The following is a 24991-nucleotide window of genomic DNA, read 5'->3' as shown; positions in this document are numbered from 1 at the left end:
AATACAGTCTATCACAATAGATTCTCCTACAATAATTATAACAAGATAATATTTCATGACAGAATAGCATAAATTTTAAAGTATAAAAAAAACAGATCTTGTTAAGATTGTAGGGATATGGGCATTATCATTCTATCTGCTGGTAGAATTCTAATTATTATAACCATTCTGAAGAGAATATTTGACTAAATAAAACAGAAAACATATATCCCATATAACCACGTATTTCTATCCCTGCTAAAACTTACACATGTGTATGAGGAAATGTTTATAAGAATATTGGAACATTTTTAATAGCAGTTTTTAAAAATTTTAAAGGAGGAGGGCTGGTGATGTGGCTCAAGCGGTAACACGCTCGCCTGGCACGCACGGGGCACTGGGTTCGATTCTCAGCACCACATAAAAAAGATGTTGTGTCCACCTAAAAATGACAAATAAATATTAAAAAATTCTCTCTCTTCTCTCTCTCTCTCTTTAAAAAAAAATTTTAAAGAAGCAACCAAAATGTTTTCAGGAAATGAATAAATACATTTTAATACATCTATTAAAAAGAAAAATTTAGAGCTATAATCACTGATGTAAACAAATCTACAACCTTTTAAAAAGGTTGTAGAGTAGTACATACAATATGATACCATTTATATAAAAATTTTAAAATTATTGGTTTTACATATGTATGTAATGAAAATAATGTTTTAAGGGAGTAAGTGTAAAATGGTTATCTTTTATAAAATAAATATAGAAATGACACGTAAAATAAATTCAGGCTAGTGCTAACTTTGGGAAGGGAGAGAGGGATTTAAAAGAGGATTTTTAATTCTATTTTTTTCCATTTAAAAACAATCTGAAGCAAGTAAAGTAAAATGTTAATGTATGCTAGATATGGGTGGTAAAAACGTACATGTTTATTCTGCTCTCTCTGTTTGGAAAAAAATATATGTTATATGTGTCAGGGATTCACCTGGAGCACCCAGGTAGCAGCAGCAGCCTGCTCTATATCTTGAAGGACTTTAACATCATGATGGGTTTAGACAATTCAAAGAAGTTTTAGCTGAGTATTTAGGTTGAATAAGTTATGCTTGAAAGCTTCAAATTTGATGATTCTTATGTCTGCTACACTGTTAGATTGCTGAAATATATCCTCCTGTAACTTCTCAAATTGTACTCCATTGATATTTATTGAGTCTAACTCTGTTCTAACATTTAAATAAAATATGGTTTTAATTTTTAAAAAAAAAAGGTTTTTAATTTCAGAGCTACTCTATACCAGGGAAGCTCAGTTGGCAGATATAGGTAGTCAGACTTTTTTCTTTATAGGTAGTCAGAAATCATATTATAAAGGCACTTGTGTCTCAGTATATGAATGTCATGTTCTGTTACTTTCTGTATGAGGACACTTTTTTAGAGATGCTTTTGTGAACTAAGTTAACTCAGGCAGTTTTCAAATCCTCTTCCTTCTTAGAGGATTCTCTAACTTCAAACTCATGAAATTCTCCTTTTTTTTTTTTTTCTTTAAGATCACTATAACCCAACTCCAGTATAGAGGTTAATAGGAGGCAATCTGTTCATGGAGAATTTTTAAATATTACAATAGTTTTGCTTTGTCTTATTTTTTTTTAATTTTATTTTTTTTATTGGTTGTTCACAACATTACAAAGCTATTGACATATCATATTTCATACATTAGATTGGAGTGGGTTATGAACTCCCAATTTTACCCCAAATGCAGATTGCAGAATCACGTCGATTACACATCCACAATTTTACATAATGCCCAATTAGTAATTGTTGTATTCTGCTATAGTAGGGGATGAAATTCTCCTTTATTTTCAATGGTGTTTAGACTGGAATATCAGAAAAAATCTATTTTGTTTTACTTCATTCTCAACAGAAACAATTAGTTGCTCAAAAAATTCACATAGAAGAGAATGAGGACAGAGACACAGGACTAGAACAGAGACATAATAAAGAAGATCCAGACTGCATCAAAGCCAAGGTGCCCTTAGGGGACCTGGATCTGTATGATGGCACATACATAACTCTGGAGAGCAAAGACATCAGGTAAAGAGATTTTCTTTCCAAAAATAAAATTATTTATTCCTAAGAGACTTTTCTCAAATCAGTAAGAAATTGTTTTTGTAATGAGATTCAGTTTCAATAATAGATGACTTTATTAAAATTAAAAAATTAAAAATACATACTGTGTGTACAATTCTTATACATCAATTAAAAAATATTTAATACTAAAGTAGAAAATTGAATATAGTTTAAAGAAGCAAATGGCCGGGCTGGGGATGTGGCTCAAGCGGTAGCGCGCTCATCTGGCATGCGTGCAGCCTGGGTTCGATCCTCAGCACCACATACAAACAAAGATGTTGTGTCCGCAGAGAACTAAAAAGTAAATATTAAAAAAAATTCTCTCTCTCTCTCTCTCTCTCAAAAAAAAAAAAAAAAAGAAGCAAATGGCCAATACATTTGGGGAAAAATGTTTCTTAGAAAAGATCAAATGATACAAATTAAAACATTTAGATAGATTTCATAACACATTAAAAATTATTAAATGGTAAAAATGTAGAAAAACTGTCAATGAAATTGAAAAGTAATTTAACACCTCTAGAAAGTGTTTAGCCCTATTATTTTTTTAAATGTCAGGATCTTAACATTTCTATAACCTACATAGTTTTTTTCTAATTCCTGACCCTTTAATTTGAACTACCAAAATATTCAGCTCCTCATTCTGCTATGTGAAAAAGTACGAGTATTGATCAACATTGGTTTTAAGGTTGAGATGCCATGAGAACTTGGGGGAAATTTGACATTTCTTTAAAGTATTGTTTATTACAGCTTCCATTCACTTATTGCTTCTTGCTTTAGCCCTGAAGATTATATAGATACAGAATCTCCTGTCCCTCCAGACCCTGAGCAACCTGATTGCACTAAAATTCTAGAACTTCCATATAGTATACATGCTTTTCAGCACTTGCGAGTAAGTAAACAACTTTTGGATTTTTTTTTTTTTTTTTTTGCATTTTTTTCTTTCTTTTGGCCTCTTGCTTATAAAGACTATTTTTCTCCTCCCAAAAAGCTTTATAATTTTGCAAATATCTCTCGTTTCTTAAAATTTCTTCAAAATAAATGCTACAAGATATTGAATTACTTGTGAACTTTTATGTCATACACTCTTTCACTATGTTTCCCCCCTCTCCCCAATTTTTTTTTTCTATTCTGTAGGGTGTACAAGAGAGAATTAATCTTTCCGCACCTCTGTTACCTAAAGAAGATCCAGTCTTTACATATCTATCTAAACGATTAGGACGGAGTATAGATGACATTGGCCACCTCATTCATGAAGGCTTACAGAAGGTAAGTAATAGTGACTCAAGAGTCAGGAGACTCTGTGACAACAGAAGAAATTTTTCTCTCAGAAAATAGCTGTCTTCTTGGATTGTCTAGAGGATGATTTTAAATTATGATTGCTATAAACCATGTATTTCAACAATAGGATAGATTGATTAGTTTTCCTTACCAGAAAGAGATACTAAAAAGTTTTATTTAAAAAAGGACTTTTATTTTTTAAAAAAAGTCTTATTTATTTAATTCATGAAAAAGCAAATTTTAAGCTAATATAATTAATAGGGTTTATAGGCTAGATTATTTATATTGAGTGTAGAAAAAAAATAACATTGTTATATCTACACACAGTATATAGATTATTACTGTTCTCTGACACAGAAAATGAATCATGACCAGCAATAAAATTTTCTATAATTTTCTTTTAAGGGAACATCTACTTTTAAAAAAATGAAATAGGGAATTATGTAACAGGACCCAGGAATTTAAATGTACCATTCAGGATAACATGTGGGAATTTAGATAGCAGTTTTTGCTCTTCTCTATGCCAAAGGAATATCATAAAATGCAGGTTAGTTTCTAAGCAGTATTAATTATAATGATATTAAATAAAATATATAATTGTAACATTTATGTACAGCTTATTTAAATACACAGCACTGTGTATCAAGAAAAAGGGTGCATTTTTAATAGTGTGATTATGGGGAATTGAAGGGTAATCACATTTTTAAGGCTTTTTGTATACATGTCAGCTAGTCCCCCAGAAATGCTATAGTAATTTAACATTTCTATTCTTAACAGTGCTATGGAGTTAATATATAGAGTAACCAACAGTGAGTCCTGGCATTCTCTTTAATCTTTGCCAGCTTGTAAAAGGAAACTTTTACATGTCTTTCTCTTGTTGAAGTTATGTAGTTTACATACTTATTAGCAATTTCATATTTTTTCTTTTTCTTTTCTTTTTTTTTTTTTTTAAAGAGAGAGTGAGAGAGGGAGAGAGAGAAAATTCTTAACATCTTTATTTTTTTTTAGTTTTCAGTGGACACAACAGCTTTGTTGGTATGTGGTGCTGAGGATCAAACCCGGGCCGCACGCATGCCAGGCGAGCGCGCTACCGCTTGAGCCGCATCCCCAGCCCCCATATTTTTTCTTTATCTGTTTATATTTTTCTTTATGTTTTATTTTAGATTTTTTGTGAGCTCTTTGTATATTAAAGGTATTAAACTTTGTTGTCATATGTATTGCAAATGTTTTTCACAGTTTATCTTAAATTTTGCTGATTTTTTTTTCCACAGAAGAAACTTAAAACTTATAAACTTACACAGAGCTTTTGATATGATCCAGTTTATTTTTAATGTTTTTTTTTGTTTGTTTGTTTGTAGATGGACACAATACTTTTACTTTATTCATTTTTATGTGGTGCTGAGGATCAAACCCAGTGCTTCACATGAGCAAGTCAAGCGCTCTACCACTGAGCTACAACCCAGCCCCATGATCCAGTTTTTGACATGATAATGTTTTGACCTTTTTGTGGCTAAAATTCAGAATGTGTTTGAGGATGAAAAATCCCAGCCACAAAAGGAAAAGCCTATCTGAACTTCAGTTTAACTTGACTAATTAATATATTTAATCATAGACAAAAGATTTAATTTTTAACAGCTTGAAGGTTTGAATTGTATTCTAAATACACATAAGAAAGTAAAAAAAGAGAATTCATCTTCATGAAAGCATAAGCCTATTTGCTGTAGTTTGTACTTCCACTCAGATTTTACATCAATATAAAACTTTGTAACATGTTAATTTTAGACATTTCAAGTTAAAGCAATTTCCAAGTTGCTTAGAAATTTCTAAACAAGTGAATTTCTAAACTTCTGAAGTAGGGCCAGACAAGTTGTGGCCACTCAGTGGATTTTCCAGTGTTATTTCTCCTCTAGGATGATGGCCTGGTGTTGGATGATCTCTGTATGAAAATCATACTTCTGTGCACTTGCAAGCTGATGATTAGAAGGCCCTTTGGACAGGAGTTTTTTTTTTTTTTTTTGTACCTGTCCTCTGCTTTGTTGTTACTATAACTAATCTTGCTCTTCATCTTGAATTTCAGAAGAACCAAAGTGTCAATCGTGCTCATTCTGAACATTTGTAATTCAAGAAACTGTCTTGAGTTTTATGTGATTGTAGTTTTTATTTGTTATCTCTAGAATTCTTCCTCGTGGGTACTCTATAACATGGCTTCATTTTACTGGAGAATAAAAAATGAACCATATCAGGTAGTGGAATGTGCCATGCGAGCACTTCATTTCTCTTCCAGGTAAGAGTGCTTTTTTCTGGACTTCCTGATTCTCCACATAAATCAGGACTGTTAAAGAAATAATACATAAGATAACAAGAAGCAGCATCATATTATACTATGCCCACTTGTTCCTGTTCAAAGAAATTAGACTCCACACAAAAAATCACAGATGTCAAAAAGTTCAAAGTGATAATTATGTAATACACTTTTCATGTCCATTAAGGAAAAAAAATATATAATGTAGAAGTCCAGTGGTTCATTTGAGACATGAATGCCAGGACTGTGACTAGAGGAATTTTAATAAATTAAACTTAACTTTTCTTAAAGCAAATATAAGCCCTAAAGATGCTTTAAAATCATAAAATGTCTGTCAACTCTTATTTTGGGTGCCTAATTTGTAGCTGTTAGATTAAGTAAGCAAACCATCAAAAATTTTTAAATGAAGCATTATGATTATTTTCTCCACGTATTAGCATGCTTAAAGTGATATTTGGAGCCTAGTGACTTCAAGTGTCATTTTTCCTTGTCAAATAGTAATGCATAATCATGGAACACATGTTTCTTTCCTAACATCTAGCAACGTTTCTTCTCTTTTAGACAAAATAAAGACATTGCCCTGGTCAATTTGGCAAACGTTCTGCACAGAGCACACTTCTCTGCTGATGCTGCTGTGGTGGTCCATGCAGCTCTGGATGACAGTGACTTCTTCACCAGCTATTACACGTTGGGGAATATATACGCAGTAAATACTACTTTTGTTTCATGTGCCATACCTTTTGCTTTTTTTTTTCCCCCCTCTCATAGTAGAATTTTTTTTCCCCTTCCACTTTCAGTCTAAACAATGGAAATGAAGACATTAGGGGGAAGGAAAAATCTTAATGCTGTATCAAGTACTAGCTTCTTGAAGGAAAAGAAATATAATTAAATTGATTAGAATTTTAAATTGTGCAGGCTGCACCTTTTACAGATAGCAATACCTTTCAACTACAGTATATACCTTCATACTGTGGGGATTTGATCATTGATCAAAACAATGTTCATTGTAGAGTGAAATGTAGGTTTGATTTCATAAACAATTAGGACATTTGAACAGGTACAACCAGGCCATGGCTAACATTTCTTCCCCCTGTGTGTGTATATATGTGTATGTTTTTATTTTTGTCTCTTCAGATGCTTGGAGAATATAACCACTCAGTGCTGTGTTATGACCATGCTTTGCAGGCCAAACCTGGGTTTGAGCAAGCTATAAAGAGGAAGCATGCTGTTCTATGTCAGCAAAAACTTGAACAGAAATTGGAGGCTCAACATAGGTAATTGGGAGAAAAAATTTTACTGAAGTACTAGCACCATAGACCCTTAGGTTAGATTGTGTTGGGTAATATCACTATTAACTGGGTCATGAGAATTAAAAAATTACCTCTTCACTGAAAGTCTGCCCCTTGACTCCAAATCCAGTGATTTTACATAATTGATTCCAGAAAATAGAGAATGTTTTCAGTGAAGCTGTCATATAAATCTTTATAGTTTTGACCATGGTAGGATTACTGTTATGAACCTAGATGGGAGTGGGGAAGTTGGGGGATAGTCAGTAATGTCATTGTTATTTTTATGGAGTATACAATGTCAGTAAAATCACTTGTATGTGAAATATTTGATCTTTCTCCCCTTTGGCTCCAAGGGTTGGACTGTTGTTATGTTAGTTGAGAAACATTATTTGGCCCACATTTTAATAAGATTTGTGAGTTAAGTCATACAGCAATGGAATTGTTTTGTATTTGGTCTTTTCAGTATACTTATTAAAATATATGTTTGATTCCATAAATAACAAGACCAGTTGAGAAGCTTCACATAACCCAGAAGTGAATTGTTTATTTCTCAGATATATTAACCTTATGGCCTTTGAGTCTTACTTTGGTTATTAGAGAATTAAATGGAAACTTAGAACTTTTGTATTTGCTTATTTTCCAGTCTACTTAAAACATAATGTAGTGAAAAGGGAAGAATGATAGCTTGCTTATTTGTAACAGACTTCCATTACACCTGTTCAGAACTTGCCCTGGCTGTTTCTGCCAGTAGTATGCTCTTAATTATTATATTGACTCTCTTCCACAATCTTTAGAGCTCCTAAAATCTCCATATGTTGCAGTGTGATAGGTAATAATAAGGTTTGGGTGACTAAATGTTACCAGGCAGTTGACTTAGTGAAATCAGGTAGTGAAGAATATTTCTAAGCAAAGTTTTCTTTGCCCACCCCCCATAAACTCTGTGAACCAAGGAGCTAGAGTGTGAGAGCAGGATAGTATGGCCCTGAATCTTACCTGACTTTAGGCAGAATGAAAAGAAAAAGGGAAGAGGAGAAGAGGACTCTGGAAAAGGCTTTGAATGTCAGTGGAACCAATGAAAATTTTGTGGGGGGAAATATAGTTATTAAATATGTAAAAAGATGTATGTCATATTAAATATGTGTAGTATATTTTGATCTGTTTTATGGTGTTTAAATTTTATCTTTTTTGAACCATATACATTATTTAAATTATTTAGTTATTTTGTGGTGCTGGGAATCAAATCCAGGGCCTTGCAAAGAGCTGCATCCCCAGGCCTAAATTTTAGCCAGTATATAAAAATTATACATATTTATGGGTGTGTGGTCCCCAAGTTCTAATATGAGAATAACATTTATTTAGCCCTGTGAAGTTTTAATACATGTATGCATTCTGTAATATTTTTAAATCAACATAAACATCTATATCTCTGCTGTAAAGACACAGTAAACATTTATGGAGATAATTGTTTCTTAGCTTAGACAGCTGGGTGGATGGCAGTGCTACTTTGCTACAGAAAAAGGGAACATCAGAGGAAGATGCAGGTTTTAGAGAAAGTTTGGTTTGGGAAGGATCTGCAGTGGGCTCACACCAGCTGTTCTCTAGCCTGGTCTCCCTGAGGATCTGTGTCCTTGGCCAGGCACCATGAACAAGACAGTGTGATTTTCTTTTATTGTATGGTGTTGGCGATCAAACACCGGGCCTCATGAATGCTAGACAAGCAGTCTTTCACTAATCCACATCCCCAGCCCATGTAATGCGTTCTTTATGGCTTCTTCAAAGTCCAGTAAACCATTCAATGTTATGGTGGCTGTTTTTAAGGGAAAAATATTGCACTCATGTTTTGTCCCAAAGTTCTAATAAAAGAATAAAAGAATAGCATTTATTTCGCCCTGTTATTCTTGAAATTGTGGTACAGGTTTAACATTAAATGCAAGGAAAAAAACTAGCAATTATTGCTGAGAACCAGAAAATATATGCATTTAAGTAAGTTTTTGAAATTTATTTTTTAATTTTTTTTAAAATGATATTAAATGTTATTTAAAAATGTTAAGATCCCTCCAGCGAACACTTAATGAGTTAAAAGAGTATCAGAAGCAGCATGACCACTACTTGAGACAGCAGGAAATCCTAGAAAAACACAAGCTGATTCAAGAAGAGCAAATCTTAAGAAATATCATCCATGAGACTCAGATGGCAAAAGAGGCACAGTTAGGTAAGTACAAGGCAGGTTGGGCAATTTTTTTTTTTTTTTTTTTTTTTTTTAGTTGAACCCAGGGACACTTAACCACTGAGCCACATCCCTAGCCTCTTTTTTTTTTTTTGAATTTTATTTGCAGACAGGGTCTCTCTGAGTTGCTAAGGCTGGCTTTCACCTCAAGATCCTCCTGCTTCAGCTTCCCAAACTGCTGTGATTATAGGTGTGCAGCACTATGCCCAGCCAGGAAATTCATTTCTAGAAGACTACATTGTAGTTTCTGTGCAGCCTTAAAACAGTATAGAGCTGACTTTCCTAGATCTCCTCTGTGGCTAATACTGGCAGGAAGGCTAACTTTTTTTTTTTCCTATTGCTCCCTTAAAAACAAACATTATTTTAGAAATAAGATTTTAGACTAGAATTTGTTTCAGGCAGGATTTTGTTCCCCCTCATTTTGAGACAGGGTCTCACTGAATTGCTCAGGGCTTCACTAATCGTTGAGGCTGCCCTCAAACTTGTGATTATCTGCCTCAGTCTCCCAGCTTGGATTACAGGTATGCACCACCACACCTAGCTTCAGGCAGGATTTCTTAACCTGGGTGAATGGATTAGATTGAGTGGGGTCTGAAATCATCTCCAAAATCACATGTAGAATTGTTTATGTGTATAATTGGGGGAGAAGATGGTATATAGATTTTATTAAACTCTCTTAAAGACTTTTTAATCCAAAAAAATATATAGAACCACTGATCGTCTAGGAGAACTTGGGTTGGTGGGAAAACACTGATTTCTTTATATCCAAAATGTTTTTGTCTTATTAAATCCCAAGGGAGTAGATCTGACAACTGGACACCAGAGAATAAATTAATAGAATACCTTAAATTCCATCCTCCTACCTTGATTAATGCATTGGTCTGGAAAGTTTTTAACCTTTGAACCTTATCTGTGACCACTTTTAGAGCATTTTACAACCCACCTAACAGGTTTTCTATGCTATTTTGAGTGTAAAGAATATGATAGTCTTTAAGATTATTTACTGCTCAGTATATACTCAAAGGCAACCAGTGCTTTTATATATAAATTTGAAACTAAATCAGGAGGTATATAAGCTAAATTCTCTCCAGAGAGATGGCCAAAGTTTCTTGAAACTATGTAATCAATGGATTTTACAATTATATTTTCTGGAAATTATTTTTTATATCAGTTATGATATAGAGGAACCCCCTTATTTTATATGTGGAGAAACTGGGACTTCTGTAGAATGCATTAATGAACTGTTAATGAATATTTCTCTATATAAGTACTCCAAGTAAGTAAGTACTCTAGTAGGTTCTGAGGAACACAGAGTTGAAACTAAATGACTTGGACCAAGACAAAGATGTTGGCATTGCTGACCATGCTCGTCATTTATGTAACTTCTCATTTATGTAACTTCTCTCTTATTCCAGGAAATCATCAGATATGCCGTCTAGTCAACCAGCAGCACAGTTTACATTGCCAGTGGGACCAACCCGTACGCTACCATCGAGGAGATATCTTTGAAAATGTGGACTATGTTCAGGTCTTTTTCTTGATCTCTTCTAATTCTTACTAACTTTTGCATATCTGAGAATAATATTATTTTCCTCCCTTAGTTTCTTGTACATGTGATCCCTAAAATTTGTGCTTGTCATTTAAATCTTTAAGGTTTTGAGTGTCTCTGTGTTTATGAAGTCAGATTTTGTTCTTAGTACTCAGTTACTCCATGGATGACATTCTGTTTCCCAGAATACAGTCTGTATATATATATGTGTAGGTATTTTATTCTTTTCTCCTTTACCATGGGACCTAGAATTGGGTAGTTATTACGATTTAACTTGAAGCTTTTGTCTCCCCTCTTAACCTTAAGAGTAAGACATAAGAGTAAGATATATGATTTAACTTGAAGGTTTTGTCTCCCCTCATAACCTTAAGAGTAAGACATACTTAAGAGTAAGACCATACCCTTTGCCAAAATCATCAGTCCAGTTAGGTTGCCTAGACCAAAAACATCAACAGAACAGTCATTATCAACAGAAGGATTTATTCAGTACCATGGCTAAGTATGTGCTTTCTCTCATCTTTATGTCTCTGTGTACACACACACACACACACACACACACACACACAAATACACATACATGTACGTAAACACACATAGCCACACCTTCCTAGTCTGTCTAATTAAGAATAAATAATACATAGATGTAATGGTACTAAATAGTATATAACTGTTGCTGTGTGACATAGGAAGTAAGTATATCCAGAATGCCAGGTACCATTAAAAAAGAATATTGGAAATAAAACAACACTTTAATCCTAGATAAAATGCATCATGTCCTAATCATAGATTAGAAATTTCTAGAGATAAGCAGTTAAAATAAGTCAGGAAAGCAAATCACACACACAAAAAAAAGCCCTTTAATCTTAAAAAATTCAGATAACATTATAAAGAGTAAGAAGCAAAAATTAATTGGGCATTTAAGTGGGAAATAGTAACATAAACCAAAAGCTTCATAAGAGTTTTATAAACCACTTCCTAGCAATATCCCATGTTTGGTTTTCAAGAAAAGGTTAAGAAAAGCCAGATTTATACTCTCTGGGATTCTAGCTCCCTGTCTTAAATCCAGGCATTTAAAAGGAATATTTAGAATGAAATTGATTGAAACCCAGTGTAACTTTTGGATATCTTGATGTTCTTAAGAGTGCATTGCATCAGTGTAGCTTCCAACATTCTATTTTCATATAATCATATCACTACTATATAATAGAAGAATTTATTTCTAAAATAAAGACTAAGGACTAGAGTAGTAATCATTTTAGTCTCTGCAGGGGACAGGAATAATGAACCAGATTTCTAAATTAGTTGATCATTAATTTTAAAATTAAGCATAAAAAGGAAGCAAAGGGAGGGACAGGAAAACAATCATACTATCTTTCTGATATTTCAACAGCACAGTTGATTGAAAGTTGTTAATTGTGTTATCCTTGAGAGAATACTATTGGGGTAGTTCTTAAAATTAAAAGACCTGATTGCTTTACTGCTGACCTACTTTCTGATGTCCTAGTTGTGAATATCTACTAGATTCCTCAGTATGAGTTAAATCTTGGTCATAATTCTCTTTCCACTCACAATTGGATTGACTTTTCTTTTCATTTTCTAGTTTGGTGAGGATTCATCAACCTCTAGTATGATGTCTGTGAACTTTGATGTTCCAGCAAATCAGAGTGATATCAGAGATTTGGTCAAGTCTTCTCCTGTAGCCCATTCTATTCTATGGATCTGGGGTCGGGACTCGGATGCCTATAGGGTAAGTTAATAGAGGATAATAACAGGTTTTCTCCTACAGACAGTAGTGGCCCTCAACCTCAGTGATTAATATGATCCATATCACTATTTGGATTAGTGCAGCAAACATTTATTAAACTTCTATGAGTTTATAGAAGTTTAATGGAAGGCAATCTGCTAGGTAGTAGGTAAGGAAGATACAGGCTCAGCCTCAAGGTCTTCCCAATAAAGTTGTTATAAACTTCATATATTTAATCAGCATTCTTTTATTGAATTCCCAGCTGTATGCCAGGCTAGTACTAGGAACATAGTAGACAAGCTCCTTGTCTTATATTCTATTGAGAAATACATGTAATAAACAATTTGATAATTGGGGTTGTGGCTCAGTGGTAGAGTACTCACCTAGCACATGCGAGGCCCTGGGTTCAATCCTCAGCACCACATAAAAATAAATAAAGGATAAAAAACATATGTATTTATTTGTAAGCTAGCTCTGAATAGTTGTATGTCAGTTGATTGCGATACCAAGATATAAGGATGGAGACCATGTTGTTTTTATTCACTATTAAATTTTCAGAATTTAATTGAGTATTATAACAGTACAATAAATTAGGTTTAATTATATATATTACAAACTTCTCAAAGCTTGTTAGCTTTAGGATATAAGTTTTGTAGGATTCTGGTATAATTGTTTATATATAGAAAAATGAACATATTTAACAAGTCAAAAAAGAATTATTAAAGTTTGGCATTGGCAAAGAAAAATAGCTTTCTAAGCCAATTTTATAGGCATATGTGTGTTTTCAGGTACTGTACCTCATATTGACTTAAAAAGAAAACTTGCCTATTATTTCAGGAAGTCCATAGATAGGAAACTTCAGGTTTGGTGGCCCAGTGATGTCACCAGTGGCTCATTCCTTTCCACTCTTTCATTCTTCAATGTACAGTATTGTTTTCATCCCAAAACTTATTTTCCTCATGGTCATAAGATGACAGCCAACAGCAACTGGAACCACACGCTTTTTTGTTTACATGTAACGTAAAAAACTAAGACTTGTTTTTCTTTCCCAGAGACCCCAAGCAAACTTCTCCTGTGACATGTTGGCTCAACTGGTTTAGGCCTGCCCAACCCTGAACCAGTGTGTGGTGAAGTAGGTGGAATGACTGGTTTAGACTAATAAACCACAGTAGAAGGAACATTATAGAATCTACCACTGTATAGTTGTCTTAACATATTACATTTCTGTTCAGTTATCCTGTTATACCTAAATTCCTCTAATAGTTCACTTTGTATGTTGAAATATTGACTCCAAAGAAATTTATGAGAAGCTTTGTTTATTTCTTAGGACAAGCAGCATATCCTGTGGCCCAAAAGAACAGATTGTACAGAAAGCTACCCTAGAGTCCCTGTTGGTGGGGAATTGCCAACATATTTTCTGCCTCCAGAGAACAAAGGACTCAGGCAAGTGCTGATGGATTTGGCAAAGCACCTGATTCTGCATGATTGTCATCTGGCGGTTCTTTGAGAGCACCGGCCTTGGACTTGAAAGGTTAAGTCTTTATCTTGAACTCACCCAAACTTTGAAAATGTGAATCTTGTTCCTTTTTCTTGTGCCAGGATCCACGAACTCAACAGTGATGATTATTCTTCAGAAGAAGAGGCCCAAACCCCTGACTGTTCCATAACTGACTTCAGAAAAAGCCACACTCTGTCCTACTTAGTCAAAGAATTAGAGGTCCGCATGGATCTGAAAGCCAAAATACCAGATGACCATGCACGAAAAGTAAGGCTCACTTAGGCTGGTGTTTATTGCCGTCCATTCTGGGTAACTTCAGAAGCCTCTTAGATGGAACAAAAATTTGAGAGAAGGCAGTGGTTGAGCTTTAAGTTTATAAAACGGAAGGATAAAGTTAGAGAATTAAGGAAATGACTGAGAAGTCAGTCTTAAAGAAAGGTTCCTTGGGGTTGTTGTTTCATAGACCACCTAAGCTCTCTTTATCCTCTAACCCAGAGGGTTCCAAAGTTGAACAACACAGAACTTGCATCTTACCCAGTGGAGGCCATTCTGATCACTTCAGTTTAGCTTTGCATCCTCAAACCTACAGAAGTTTATATAAATTGAAAGCTTGAAGGTTCTATTTCCGTGATCTTATTATCAATTCTTCTTCAGCCCTATATGAGGTTCTTAGGAATCTGTATCAACTTAATAACTACTCTGCAAAATCATGAATAAGTTCATTCTGTTTTCTTTAATTTCTAACAGTTATATATATGACTAGGAATGTTTATAACCACTCTGCAAAATCATGAATAAGTTCATTCTGTTTTCTTTAATTCCTAATAGTTATATTTGACGAGGAATGTTTTATTACTGAATGTGGATTACTATATTAGATACCATTCCATAGATATAATTGAAATAATTACCTTTTTAATAGAAAAAACAAACTATTACCTCTACCTTTTGAAAAAGCTTAACTTCAAAACTATAAGCAGTTACTACTTAAATTCAGCAAACATTTATTGAGGCAAAAAATACCATTTGCATGGTACTATTTTGGGTGTTTGAATGCAAAGTTAAGTAGACTATGATCTTTGGCTTTAGAGTTCCTCAGAGTTACACCAGTACTACAAGAACATAGATTAACTGGGGATCTGGTGCTTTCCAACCAGAGAAGATAGCAGATTTTTATCACATCAGATGTTGCCTGTTAACTTCTGAATAATTTCTCATTGGGTTTTAGATGCTCAGGTTGACTTTAATGGGATATGGTAATTGCCATGTGATTAAGGGTGTGTGTATGTAAAAAAATAATAACTTTTTTAAGTTAAAGGAAATTAGTACATACATGTAAGCAGGTCAGCAACTGTTCTTGTATCAATGACTTCATGTTTTATATATGAGTATAAATATCTGTTCAAAGTAGTTGCTCCCTGGGACCTCAAATAAAAACTGCCAGGCATAGAAATTCTTTTCAAATGTCTTCCTGTTATTTTCAATTGAGTCAGTCTTTCTTTTGAATTTTTCAGATATTGCTTTCCCGTATTAATAACTATACTATCCCAGAAGAAGAAATTGGGTCTTTCTTATTTCATGCTATTAATAAGGTGAGTCATTTAATTTGAATGCTTAGTAATTGTAGTTAAAAGTTAAAATGTACTTATAAAAGATCCAATTTGGAACATCTACCGTATTTATGCACTAAATGAAGTATTCTGGTGTTTTCAGCCAAATGCTCCCGTCTGGCTCATACTCAATGAAGCTGGACTCTACTGGAGAGCAGTAGGAAATAGCACTTTTGCTATTGCCTGTCTCCAGAGGGCTTTGAATTTAGCTCCGATTCAGTACCAGGACATTCCTCTTGTCAACTTAGCCAACCTTTTGATTCACTATGGACTTCATCTTGATGCTACTAAGCTGCTACTTCAAGCTTTGGCCATCAATAGCTCTGAGGTAAGGTTTTTTTACTTAATTTATTTGTAGCTCCATATGCTATGTAGGATAATTCAGTTTTAGAGTACAATTTGTGTTTTTCTAGGAAAGGCATAAAAATTTCATATTTTGTTTTTCAGTGTAAAATTTTACATATTTCAAGAGATATATTTTTGTTTTATTGATTTTTGTTTTAAATTTTAAATGAGTGAAATTTTTAGAAACTTATATTTAAATAAGAATGATATCTATAGAAATATATTGCCATTTTTTATGTCAGTCTGAAAACACCTGTTCTTATTTTATCCTACTCGTCACAGTTTATACTATTTTAAAGCTTTAATTTGTATATATACTTATACCATCCAAACCAGAGCACCGTTTAAAGGTTATTTTGACAAGAATAAATAGGAAGATTAGTATTGATGTCCTGAGCCTCCCACATGAAGTCAGTTCATGGTGCTTTTTGTTATTTACTCAACAGTTCCTAGTTTACAGTAGACCACTTTTCTTTTGCTTGTTTGGCTGTTATGTATACCTAATTACAATAAATCAATTAATTTTAAAAAAGTATATTCCAAAACTAATATTTTTTAAGTTTGAGAAAAAAATAATTCCTAATAAATGTTTTCTTGAGTTACACAAATTTACAACTGGACTTTAAACAAAAGTTACAATCTCTGTATACAAATTTATTGCTGGACTTTAAGCAGAAGTTCACAATCTCCATACTATAAAGCCAGTAAAGTTGCCAATTTGTACATGTAGTATTTTATCAAATGCTTAACAGGTGCCGATACTGACATTATAGGTATGCATGTGGTGTGAGATGTGAAGAAATAGGCATTCAGATGGAAAGCTCAGCACAGCCATGTGCCCATGATCCTCCTTCTGCTTCACTTTCTATTGCTGCCAACTAAAGCAGCAAGGCAATTTTGTTTTTTTTGGTTTTGTTTGGTTTGTTTTAAGAGAAAGGAGCTTTCTTAGAGCTTAGTTAGCTTTCTATATTTAAAATAACATTAACATTTTAGTTATTAAATGCTGTAGTACTGCAAAAAGAATAAAAAGATAAATCAGTGGATTGGTGGGCACACCAAAAATATACCTTAACCAGCACCCCTCCCCAGCTGTTGGCATTTATAAACACTGACTTGTAAGCCTGTCTGCTGTGCACATATTCGACAGTATTGCAACTTTATGGTACAGGTGAACTTTAAGGCCTATTATGTTTAAGTATTTATTGCTACATAGTTTTGACATTAAAAAATGGTAGTATATTTCTATATATATTCTTATTTAAATATAAGTTTCTAGAAGTTTCTTATAAATATAAATTTCTAAAAATTTCACTCATTTAAAATTTAAAACACAAATTAATAAAACAAAAATACTTATGTCTCTTGAAATATGTAAAATTTTACACTGAAAAAAAATATGTCTTGTTAGTTTTCATGAATGGAGTTGATGCAGCTTATTCCTTAGGCTGCTGACAGTACTTGGCTATTATCAGCAATGGTTTCCTACAAAAGGCGTTTTCTGTATTGTAGCAAAGATTGCTAGCATTGGAACTACTAAGTCACTAAGAATGAATATTTTTATAGTTATGGTACAAAATGCCCAATAGTGCACCAAAAAATTGGGGCAAATAAAATGTTGTCATGATTAAGAATTTTTACCTATTTATCCTCACCTGAATTGGACAGTTGAAATAGCTGCTAACTTTTCTTGACTCTTTACTAGAGCTACATACCATACTAAGCAAGAGCTCATTTAGCTATCACAACAATCAAGATAGGATTTTCCCCTTTGATAGATAAGGAAACTATAAGAGTTAAATATACAGAAAAATAATGAGATTTACCAAAAGTCAGAGAGCTTGAATTTGAACTCAGAGAGATTGGCCACAGAACTCACAGTTGTTGTGATATCATACTGCCTCTGGGTTAACATTTAGAAAGCAAGTTTACTTGTTTCAAAATGTCACTTCTCTGTTGTAACATAAAATTTTTATATTTTTAAAGTAAAAGATTGTGTAGACATTTTGCTCATTTTGTTAGAATTTGTTTTTTTTTAAATTTGTGTGAATTGTACAACAAAGTCTAATTCCATCTGTTACATGTTAAAATATGTTCTCTTTGCCTTTTTAATCTTAGCTCTTAAAAATTACCCTTAAACTTGTCAGTCTCCTCAATTTTTATTTCTATTGTTAGATGTAAAGTGTTCTCACAAGAAATTGGAAAAAAATAATTCTATTGTTTTTGTTTTCTATTACTTGATCCATATTTACTAACTAAATATATGCCAACCTTATGGCTACTACTAACTCTTGTATACTCAAAAGAGAATGAGTATTAATATTGATTATTAAAAGACATTTACACAAGTATTCATAGTAGTTTTATTCATATTGGCCAGAAGCTGGAAAGTGCCTAAATGCCTGTCAGCAAAATGGATGAATAACTATGGTATATTCATACACTGGGACATTATACATCAATTGGAAAATATCAAAAAAGAATGAACTACTGATACACAAACATGAATCAGTTTTAGACTAAAAGAAGCTACAAAAGGATACATGTTATATATACATATAAGAGAATATGCTCTTTGTTCCATTTATGAGATTAAGAATAGCTGAAGGGCTGGGATTGCAGTTCAGTGCTAGGATGCTTGCCTACAATATGTGAGGCATTGGGTTCAATCCTTAGCACCACATTAAAAAAAAATGGATAAAGTCATAAAAAAGAACAGCCAAAGTCACCAGGAATAGTGGCACACACATTCAGCTATTTAGGAAGCTGAGACAGGAGGATCACAAGTTCAAAGCCAGCCTCAACAACCTAGCAAGGCCCTAAGCAAATTAGTGAGACCCTGGGATGTGGTTCAGTGGGTTCAATCCTCAGTACCCCCCTGGCCCGAAAAAATAAAAAGAACAGATGAAGTCAATTTATGGTGATAGCAGTCACACACCAGCAGTGGTTACTTTTGGAGTAGGGTTGACTTGCCCACGGAACCCTTTGGGATCTAGAAACATTCTAAATGTTTTATATCTTAAGCTGAGTGGCTGGGATAGGGATATATTAATATATAAAAATCTATTTGAGATGTACACTGAAGATTTACCATATATTACATACTTTAGAAAAAAGTCAAAAATACATTGTATATGTTACAAAGTTTAGAATTGGCTGATGTGAATAAAATGGCCATTAGCAACAACCTTTATGGGGTAGCCTAAGGAAAGCCAAAAGACTATTATGAAGGATTTGTAACTCTTACAAAATATTAATTCATTAATGCCTTGCTGATTTTTTATTTCCAGCCCCTGACCTTCTTGAGCCTTGGAAATGCTTACCTTGCTCTGAAGAATATCAGTGGGGCACTTGAAGCCTTTAGACAGGCCTTGAAATTAACTACCAAATGTCCAGAGTGTGAAAACAGCCTGAAGTTGATCCGCTGTATGCAGTTTTATCCTTTTCTGTACAACATCTCCTCTTCTGTTTGCAGTGGTAAGCATGTTAAATTCTAGCTAAATCATGAGTTTAGCTGGAGTTCCTATTCTGATCAAGAAAACACAAAATGATTTTCTCACATTTTCCGAAGGATTTCAGATAACTGGCATAATTCTAGATACATAGGAAAGAGTTAATTCATTACTTACTATAGATGTCTTAAAGTATTAAGGCTTAATTATTTCCCAGAATTCTGATTAAGAAAGGTTGAATAGCCAGGCACAGTGGCACATGTGAATGATCCCAGTGACTGGAGGCTGAGGTGGAAGGATCACAAGTTCAAAGCCAGCCTGGGCAACTTAATGAGACCCTGTCTCAAAAAGAAAAATTTAAAAGGTCTGGGGGTGTAGTTCAGTGATAGAATACCACTAAGTTCAATCCCCAGTACTGCAAAATAATAATAATAATGATAGACTGAATAAAGTATTAATACATATATTTAGCTGGGAATGATAAGCTATGTGTTTTTCCTCTAAAAATCTCTCTTAAAATAATGACCAGTATTCATGGTACAGGGTAGTTTTTCTGTTCATGTAGTCCAAGTGTGTAATGAGAGTTGAAGTAGTTCTTCTACATACATAGTCATGAGTCTGAATCACCTTTTCTGAAAGGTGATTCAGACCTTTACTGAACCTTTCCAATATTCACCTGGTATTAATTGATATGCCTTTCCCTTCTTCCACTCTCTCCCACAGCCAGGGGTACTTATGCACATGCCTAAGTATATTTTTATAGAGCCAATAGCTATACCAGTTATTTATCAATTAAAACCTTTGTTCTAAAAGTTACATGATATTTGGTTATTTACTTTTTAACTTTCACTGTAAGAATAAAATTCATGAATTTGACTCTCTGCCTTGAATTATGATAGGTGCAATTTACATATATGTAGATGCATAGTACCTACCCATTGGCAGGTAGACTAATCAGTGGGTGCTTCATTAACATTCAAATTAGATTTTAGTATCTGAGCAGAGGGCTGTCATTCCAGTTCCTTCAATTTGGAAATTCAAAACAAAACAAAACAAACAAACAAAAAAAACCTGACACCTACTTGTTTATGTGACTTGTCTAAAAGACACTGATAATTACTAGTAAATTTAGAACCAGAAACTGGTTTGCCTGATTTGCATACCAGACTGAATTAGTATCTTAATGAAATGAGAGACCATAAATAGTACTTTTATTTTTAAATATCAGACCAGTTATTTAGTAAAGAAACCAAAATTCCTTCAGCAACATAATGCCATAGCTCAGTTGTGAATCACTGATAAGCACAATCTGAATTCTAGTTCTTATATGAATACTGAAGGCCTAAGGCAGCAAGGCACTGTTGCAGAGCGGATAGCGCTGGAATCATACAGATCCGTGTCTGAGGCCTGCTTGGCTGTAACTTTCTGATCCCCGTAATTTGTATCCGTATTTGTACTATGAAAAACCAAAATAAACCTATATCATATACTTGCCAGGAGGATTAAACAAGATCTTTTTCATACAATAGATATTAGAATAATGTAAGCTATTAGAAATTCATGTGAATACAAAGTATTCAGAACTTTAAAATTATGGGTCTTTATCTTCTTTCTTAATCCTAGAAAATACATTGTGGTCTTTAAAAAGTTATAGATTACCAGGGCTGGGGTTGTGGCTCAGGGGTAGAGTGTTTGCCTAGCATGTGTGAGGCATTGGGTTCGATTCTCAACACCACATATAAATAAATAAAGTAAAGGTCCATTGACAATTAAAAGATAAATATTTTTTTTTTAAAGTTGTAGATTACCTAAGACAGCCTTATAAACAGGATTTCACTTTTTCTTTTTTAAAATTTTTTTATTCTAATTGGTTTGCAGAATACATTACAATTCATATTACACATATAGAGCACAATTTTTCATATCTCTGGTTGTACACAAAGTAGAGTCACATCATTCGTGTCTTCATACATATATTTAAAGTAATGATGTCCATCTCATTCCACCATCTTTCCTACCCCCAGACCCCCTCCCTTCTCCTCCCCTTTGCTCTATCTAGAGTTCATCTAATCCTCCCATGCTCCCCCTCCCAACCCCATTATGAATCAACATCCTTATCATCAAAATATCATCATTTGTTTTTTTGGGGATTGGCTAACTTCACTTAACATTATATTCTCCAACTCCATCCATTTACCTGCAAATGCCATGATCTTATTCTCTCTTAATGCTGAATAGTATTCCATTGAGTATATATACCACATTTTCATTATCCATTCATTGACTGAAGGGCATCTAGGTTGGTTCCACAGTTTAGCCATTGTGAATTGTGCTGCTATAAACATTGATGTGGCTGTGTCCCTGTAGTATGCTGTTTTGAAGTCCTTTGGGTATATACCAAGGAGTGGGATAGCTGGGTCAAATGGTAGTTCCGTTCCCAGTTTTCCAAGGAATCTCCATACTGCTTTCCATATTGGCTGCACCAATTTGCAGTCCCACCAGCATTGTATAAGTATGCCTTTTTCCCCACATCCTCACCAACACTTATTGTTGTTTGTATTATTAATAGCTACCATTCTGACTGGAGTGAGATGAAATCTTAGAATAGTTTTGATTTGCATTTCTCTAATTGCTAGAGATGTTGAACATTTTTTCATATATTTGCTGATTGATTGTATATCATCTTCTAAGAAGTGTCTGTTCAGGTCTTTGGCCCATTTATTGATTGGGTTATTTGTTTTTTTGGTATTAAGATTTTTTAAGTTCTTTATATATCTTAGGGATTATTGCTCTATCTGACATGTATGTGGTAAAAATTTACTCCCAAGATGTAGGCTCTCTATTCACCTCACTGATTGTTTCTTTTGCTGAGATGAAGCTTTTTAGTTTGAATTCATCCCATTTATTGATTGTTGATTTTAATTCTTATGCTAGAGGAAGTCTTATTAAGGAAGTCAGGGCCTTATCCAACATGATGGAGATTAGGGCCTCCTTTTTCTTCTATTAGAAGCAGGGTCTCTGGTTTAATTCCTAGATCCTTGATCCAGTTTGAGTTGAGTTTTGTGCATGGTGACAAATAGGGGTTTAATTTCATTTTGTTGCATATGGATTTCCAGTTTTTCCAGCACCATTTTTTGAAGAGGCTATCTTTTCTCCAGTGTACATTTTGGAGCCTTTGTCTAATATAACTGTAGTTATGTGGGTTTGTCTCTGTGTCCTCTATTCTGTACCATTGATCTACCAGTCTGTTTTAGTGCCAGTACCATGCCGTTTTTGTTCCTGTTGCTCTGTAGTATAGTTTTAAGTTCCAGTATAGCGATGCTTCCTGCTTCACTTTTCTTGTTAAGGATTGCTTTGTCTATTCTGGGTCTCTTATTTTTCCAGATAAATTTCATGACTTCTTTTTATATTTCTATAAGGAATGTCATTGGGATTTTGATTGGAATTGTATTAAATCTGTATAGTGCTTTTGGTAATATGGTCATTTTGACAATATTAATACTGCCTATCCAAGAGCTAGGTGATCTTTCCATCTTCTAAGGTCTTCTTTAATTTCTTTCTTTAGTGTTCTGTAGTTTTCATTGTAGAGGTCTTTCACCTCTTTTGTTGATTCCCAAGTGGGGTTTTTTTGTTTTGGTTTTTTTTAAGGCTATCATAAATGGAGTAGTTTTCCTCATTTCCCTTTCAGAGGATTTGTCACTGATACACAGAAATGCCTTTGATTTATGGGTGTTGATTTTATATCCTGCTACTTTGCTGAATTCACATCAATAGACTTATAGATAAGAATCATATTATGATCATCTCAGTAGGTGCAGAAAAAGCATTCGACAAAGAACAGCACCTCTTCATTTTCAAAACCTTAGAAAAACTAGGAATAACAGGAACATCAACATCATAAAAGCTGTATATGCTAAACCCCAGGCCAGCATCATTCTAAGTGGAGAAAAATTGAAAACATTCCCTCTAAAAACTGGAACAAGACAAGGATTCCCTCTTTTACCACTTCTATTTAACATAGGTCTTGAAACACTGGCCAGAGCAATTAGGCAAATGAAAGAAATTAAAGGGATACAGATAGGAAAAGAAGAACTCAAATTAGCACTATTTGCTGATGATATGATTCTATACCTAAAAGACCTAAAAAATTCTACCACAAAACTTCTAGGAGTTTACTTTTTCTACCAACAAGTTTCTTGTACTAATAGAAACTTTCTACTATCATCTCTCTAACCTCTCTTGGAATTTTCTTTTTTGGAGAAAGGGTTTTATATGTATGTGAGGACCTTTTTGTAGAAAATCTTTTCCTTAGCATTAGTTTCCAGTATTTTTGTTCAGTATTTCAATTTTTTGAACTTTATTCTTAGGTCACTCATGTGAGTAAAAAAACTGTTGTTGAGCCTTTCCCTGAGAGCTAAACTTTAAACTAGTCCAGGAAACTTAATAATGTGGAATGGATCTTTCTCAAATCTGTAGTGTCTGATAGTCTAGGTTATTCCAGTAATGTTATTGGATCCAATATAATAACAATAAAAGAAAATAATTTAACTTGGAAAGAGGGACTATAATTTTTAGTTCTTTCAGAGAGGGTTCATCAATTAAAAAAAAAAAAATATATATATATATATATATATATATATATATTAGCTCCTTTTACATTGTAGTTAACCAGTTGCCTAAGCTAGCAGGTCTTTGCTAAAGTCACTAGAAGTTGTTATTATCACTATAAGCCTAAAATCATTCTGATATAAAGATATAAATTAGAAAATAATCTAAGATCTTAATAAATATTATTACCCTCAGTGGAAATGTATGCTATAATGTTTTCTAAGTTTAAAACTTATTGATAACCAGGTATGATGGCACATGCCTATAATTCCAGCAATTTGGGAGGCTGAAGCAGGAGGATCACAAGTTCTAAGCCAGCCTCAGCAATTTAGCAAGGCCCTAAGTAACTAGGCAAGACCTGTCTCAAAATAAAAATGGACTGGGAATGTAGCTTAGTGATTAAGTGCTCCAAGGTTCAGTCCCTAGTACCAAAAAAAAAAAAACAAAAAAAGAACATTGGTAGTACTGAACCAATTTAAGTGTTGAATTTTTCTTTGACTGTGTTTTTATGTTACTTATTTCCAGAGCAGTCCTGCTCATTCTCAGTCAAGGTTTTGAGTTGTAGCTTTGAAAAGCTGAAGCTTTTAGGGTACGTGAAGGGGTGGTTCTAGGGATAGAACCTAGGACCTTTTACATGGTAGAGTGGCAAGCACTCAGCTCTACCACTGCTCTACATCCCTAGCCCAAAAGGCTGAAACTTGAAATAGCAAACCCCTTTGTAGAAACTATGAACTTCTTATATTACAAATCTGAACAATTTTGTGTACTCCCATTATCTGAGTTTTAAATGATTGAAAATGAAAAAAAGAAAATTTCCAAATAATGGTTAGCATTTTGATACCTTCATGAAGTCAGATGATTCAGTATGTTCTTGCTTTTCCATTTTTGCAGAATCAAAATAAGCTTCATAAGTTATCTTAATTGTCTGGTATATTATCTATTTAAAATTTTTATTATAATGATACAAAGGTTTCAAGAGATAGACAAAGCTTGGG

At 33.7% G+C, this 24991-nt stretch overlaps 1 protein-coding gene across 4 annotated transcripts in view; it reads left to right on the top strand.

Annotated features, from left to right (window-relative positions):
• The window catches only part of Ttc17 (tetratricopeptide repeat domain 17), a 106257-nt gene that overhangs the window by 18529 nt on the left and 62737 nt on the right, over nt 1-24991 (top strand). For all 4 annotated transcript variants that reach the window (XM_077798131.1, XM_077798130.1, XM_077798134.1 and 1 more), the window contains exons 3-16: nt 1892-2061; nt 2875-2986; nt 3232-3363; nt 5550-5659; nt 6239-6383; nt 6812-6951; nt 9018-9178; nt 10609-10721; nt 12343-12489; nt 13814-13929; nt 14086-14251; nt 15499-15576; nt 15698-15922; nt 19227-19413. In XM_077798131.1, the coding sequence (XP_077654257.1) occupies nt 1892-2061; nt 2875-2986; nt 3232-3363; nt 5550-5659; nt 6239-6383; nt 6812-6951; nt 9018-9178; nt 10609-10721; nt 12343-12489; nt 13814-13929; nt 14086-14251; nt 15499-15576; nt 15698-15922; nt 19227-19413 (2002 nt within the window). The remainder of the gene's footprint in view (nt 1-1891; nt 2062-2874; nt 2987-3231; nt 3364-5549; nt 5660-6238; nt 6384-6811; nt 6952-9017; nt 9179-10608; nt 10722-12342; nt 12490-13813; nt 13930-14085; nt 14252-15498; nt 15577-15697; nt 15923-19226; nt 19414-24991) is intronic.

Source organism: Urocitellus parryii, chromosome 4 (genome assembly GCF_045843805.1).
Source record: "Urocitellus parryii isolate mUroPar1 chromosome 4, mUroPar1.hap1, whole genome shotgun sequence".
Taxonomy (NCBI): domain Eukaryota; kingdom Metazoa; phylum Chordata; class Mammalia; order Rodentia; family Sciuridae; genus Urocitellus; species Urocitellus parryii.
This window is presented reverse-complemented; position numbering and strand designations above follow the sequence as displayed.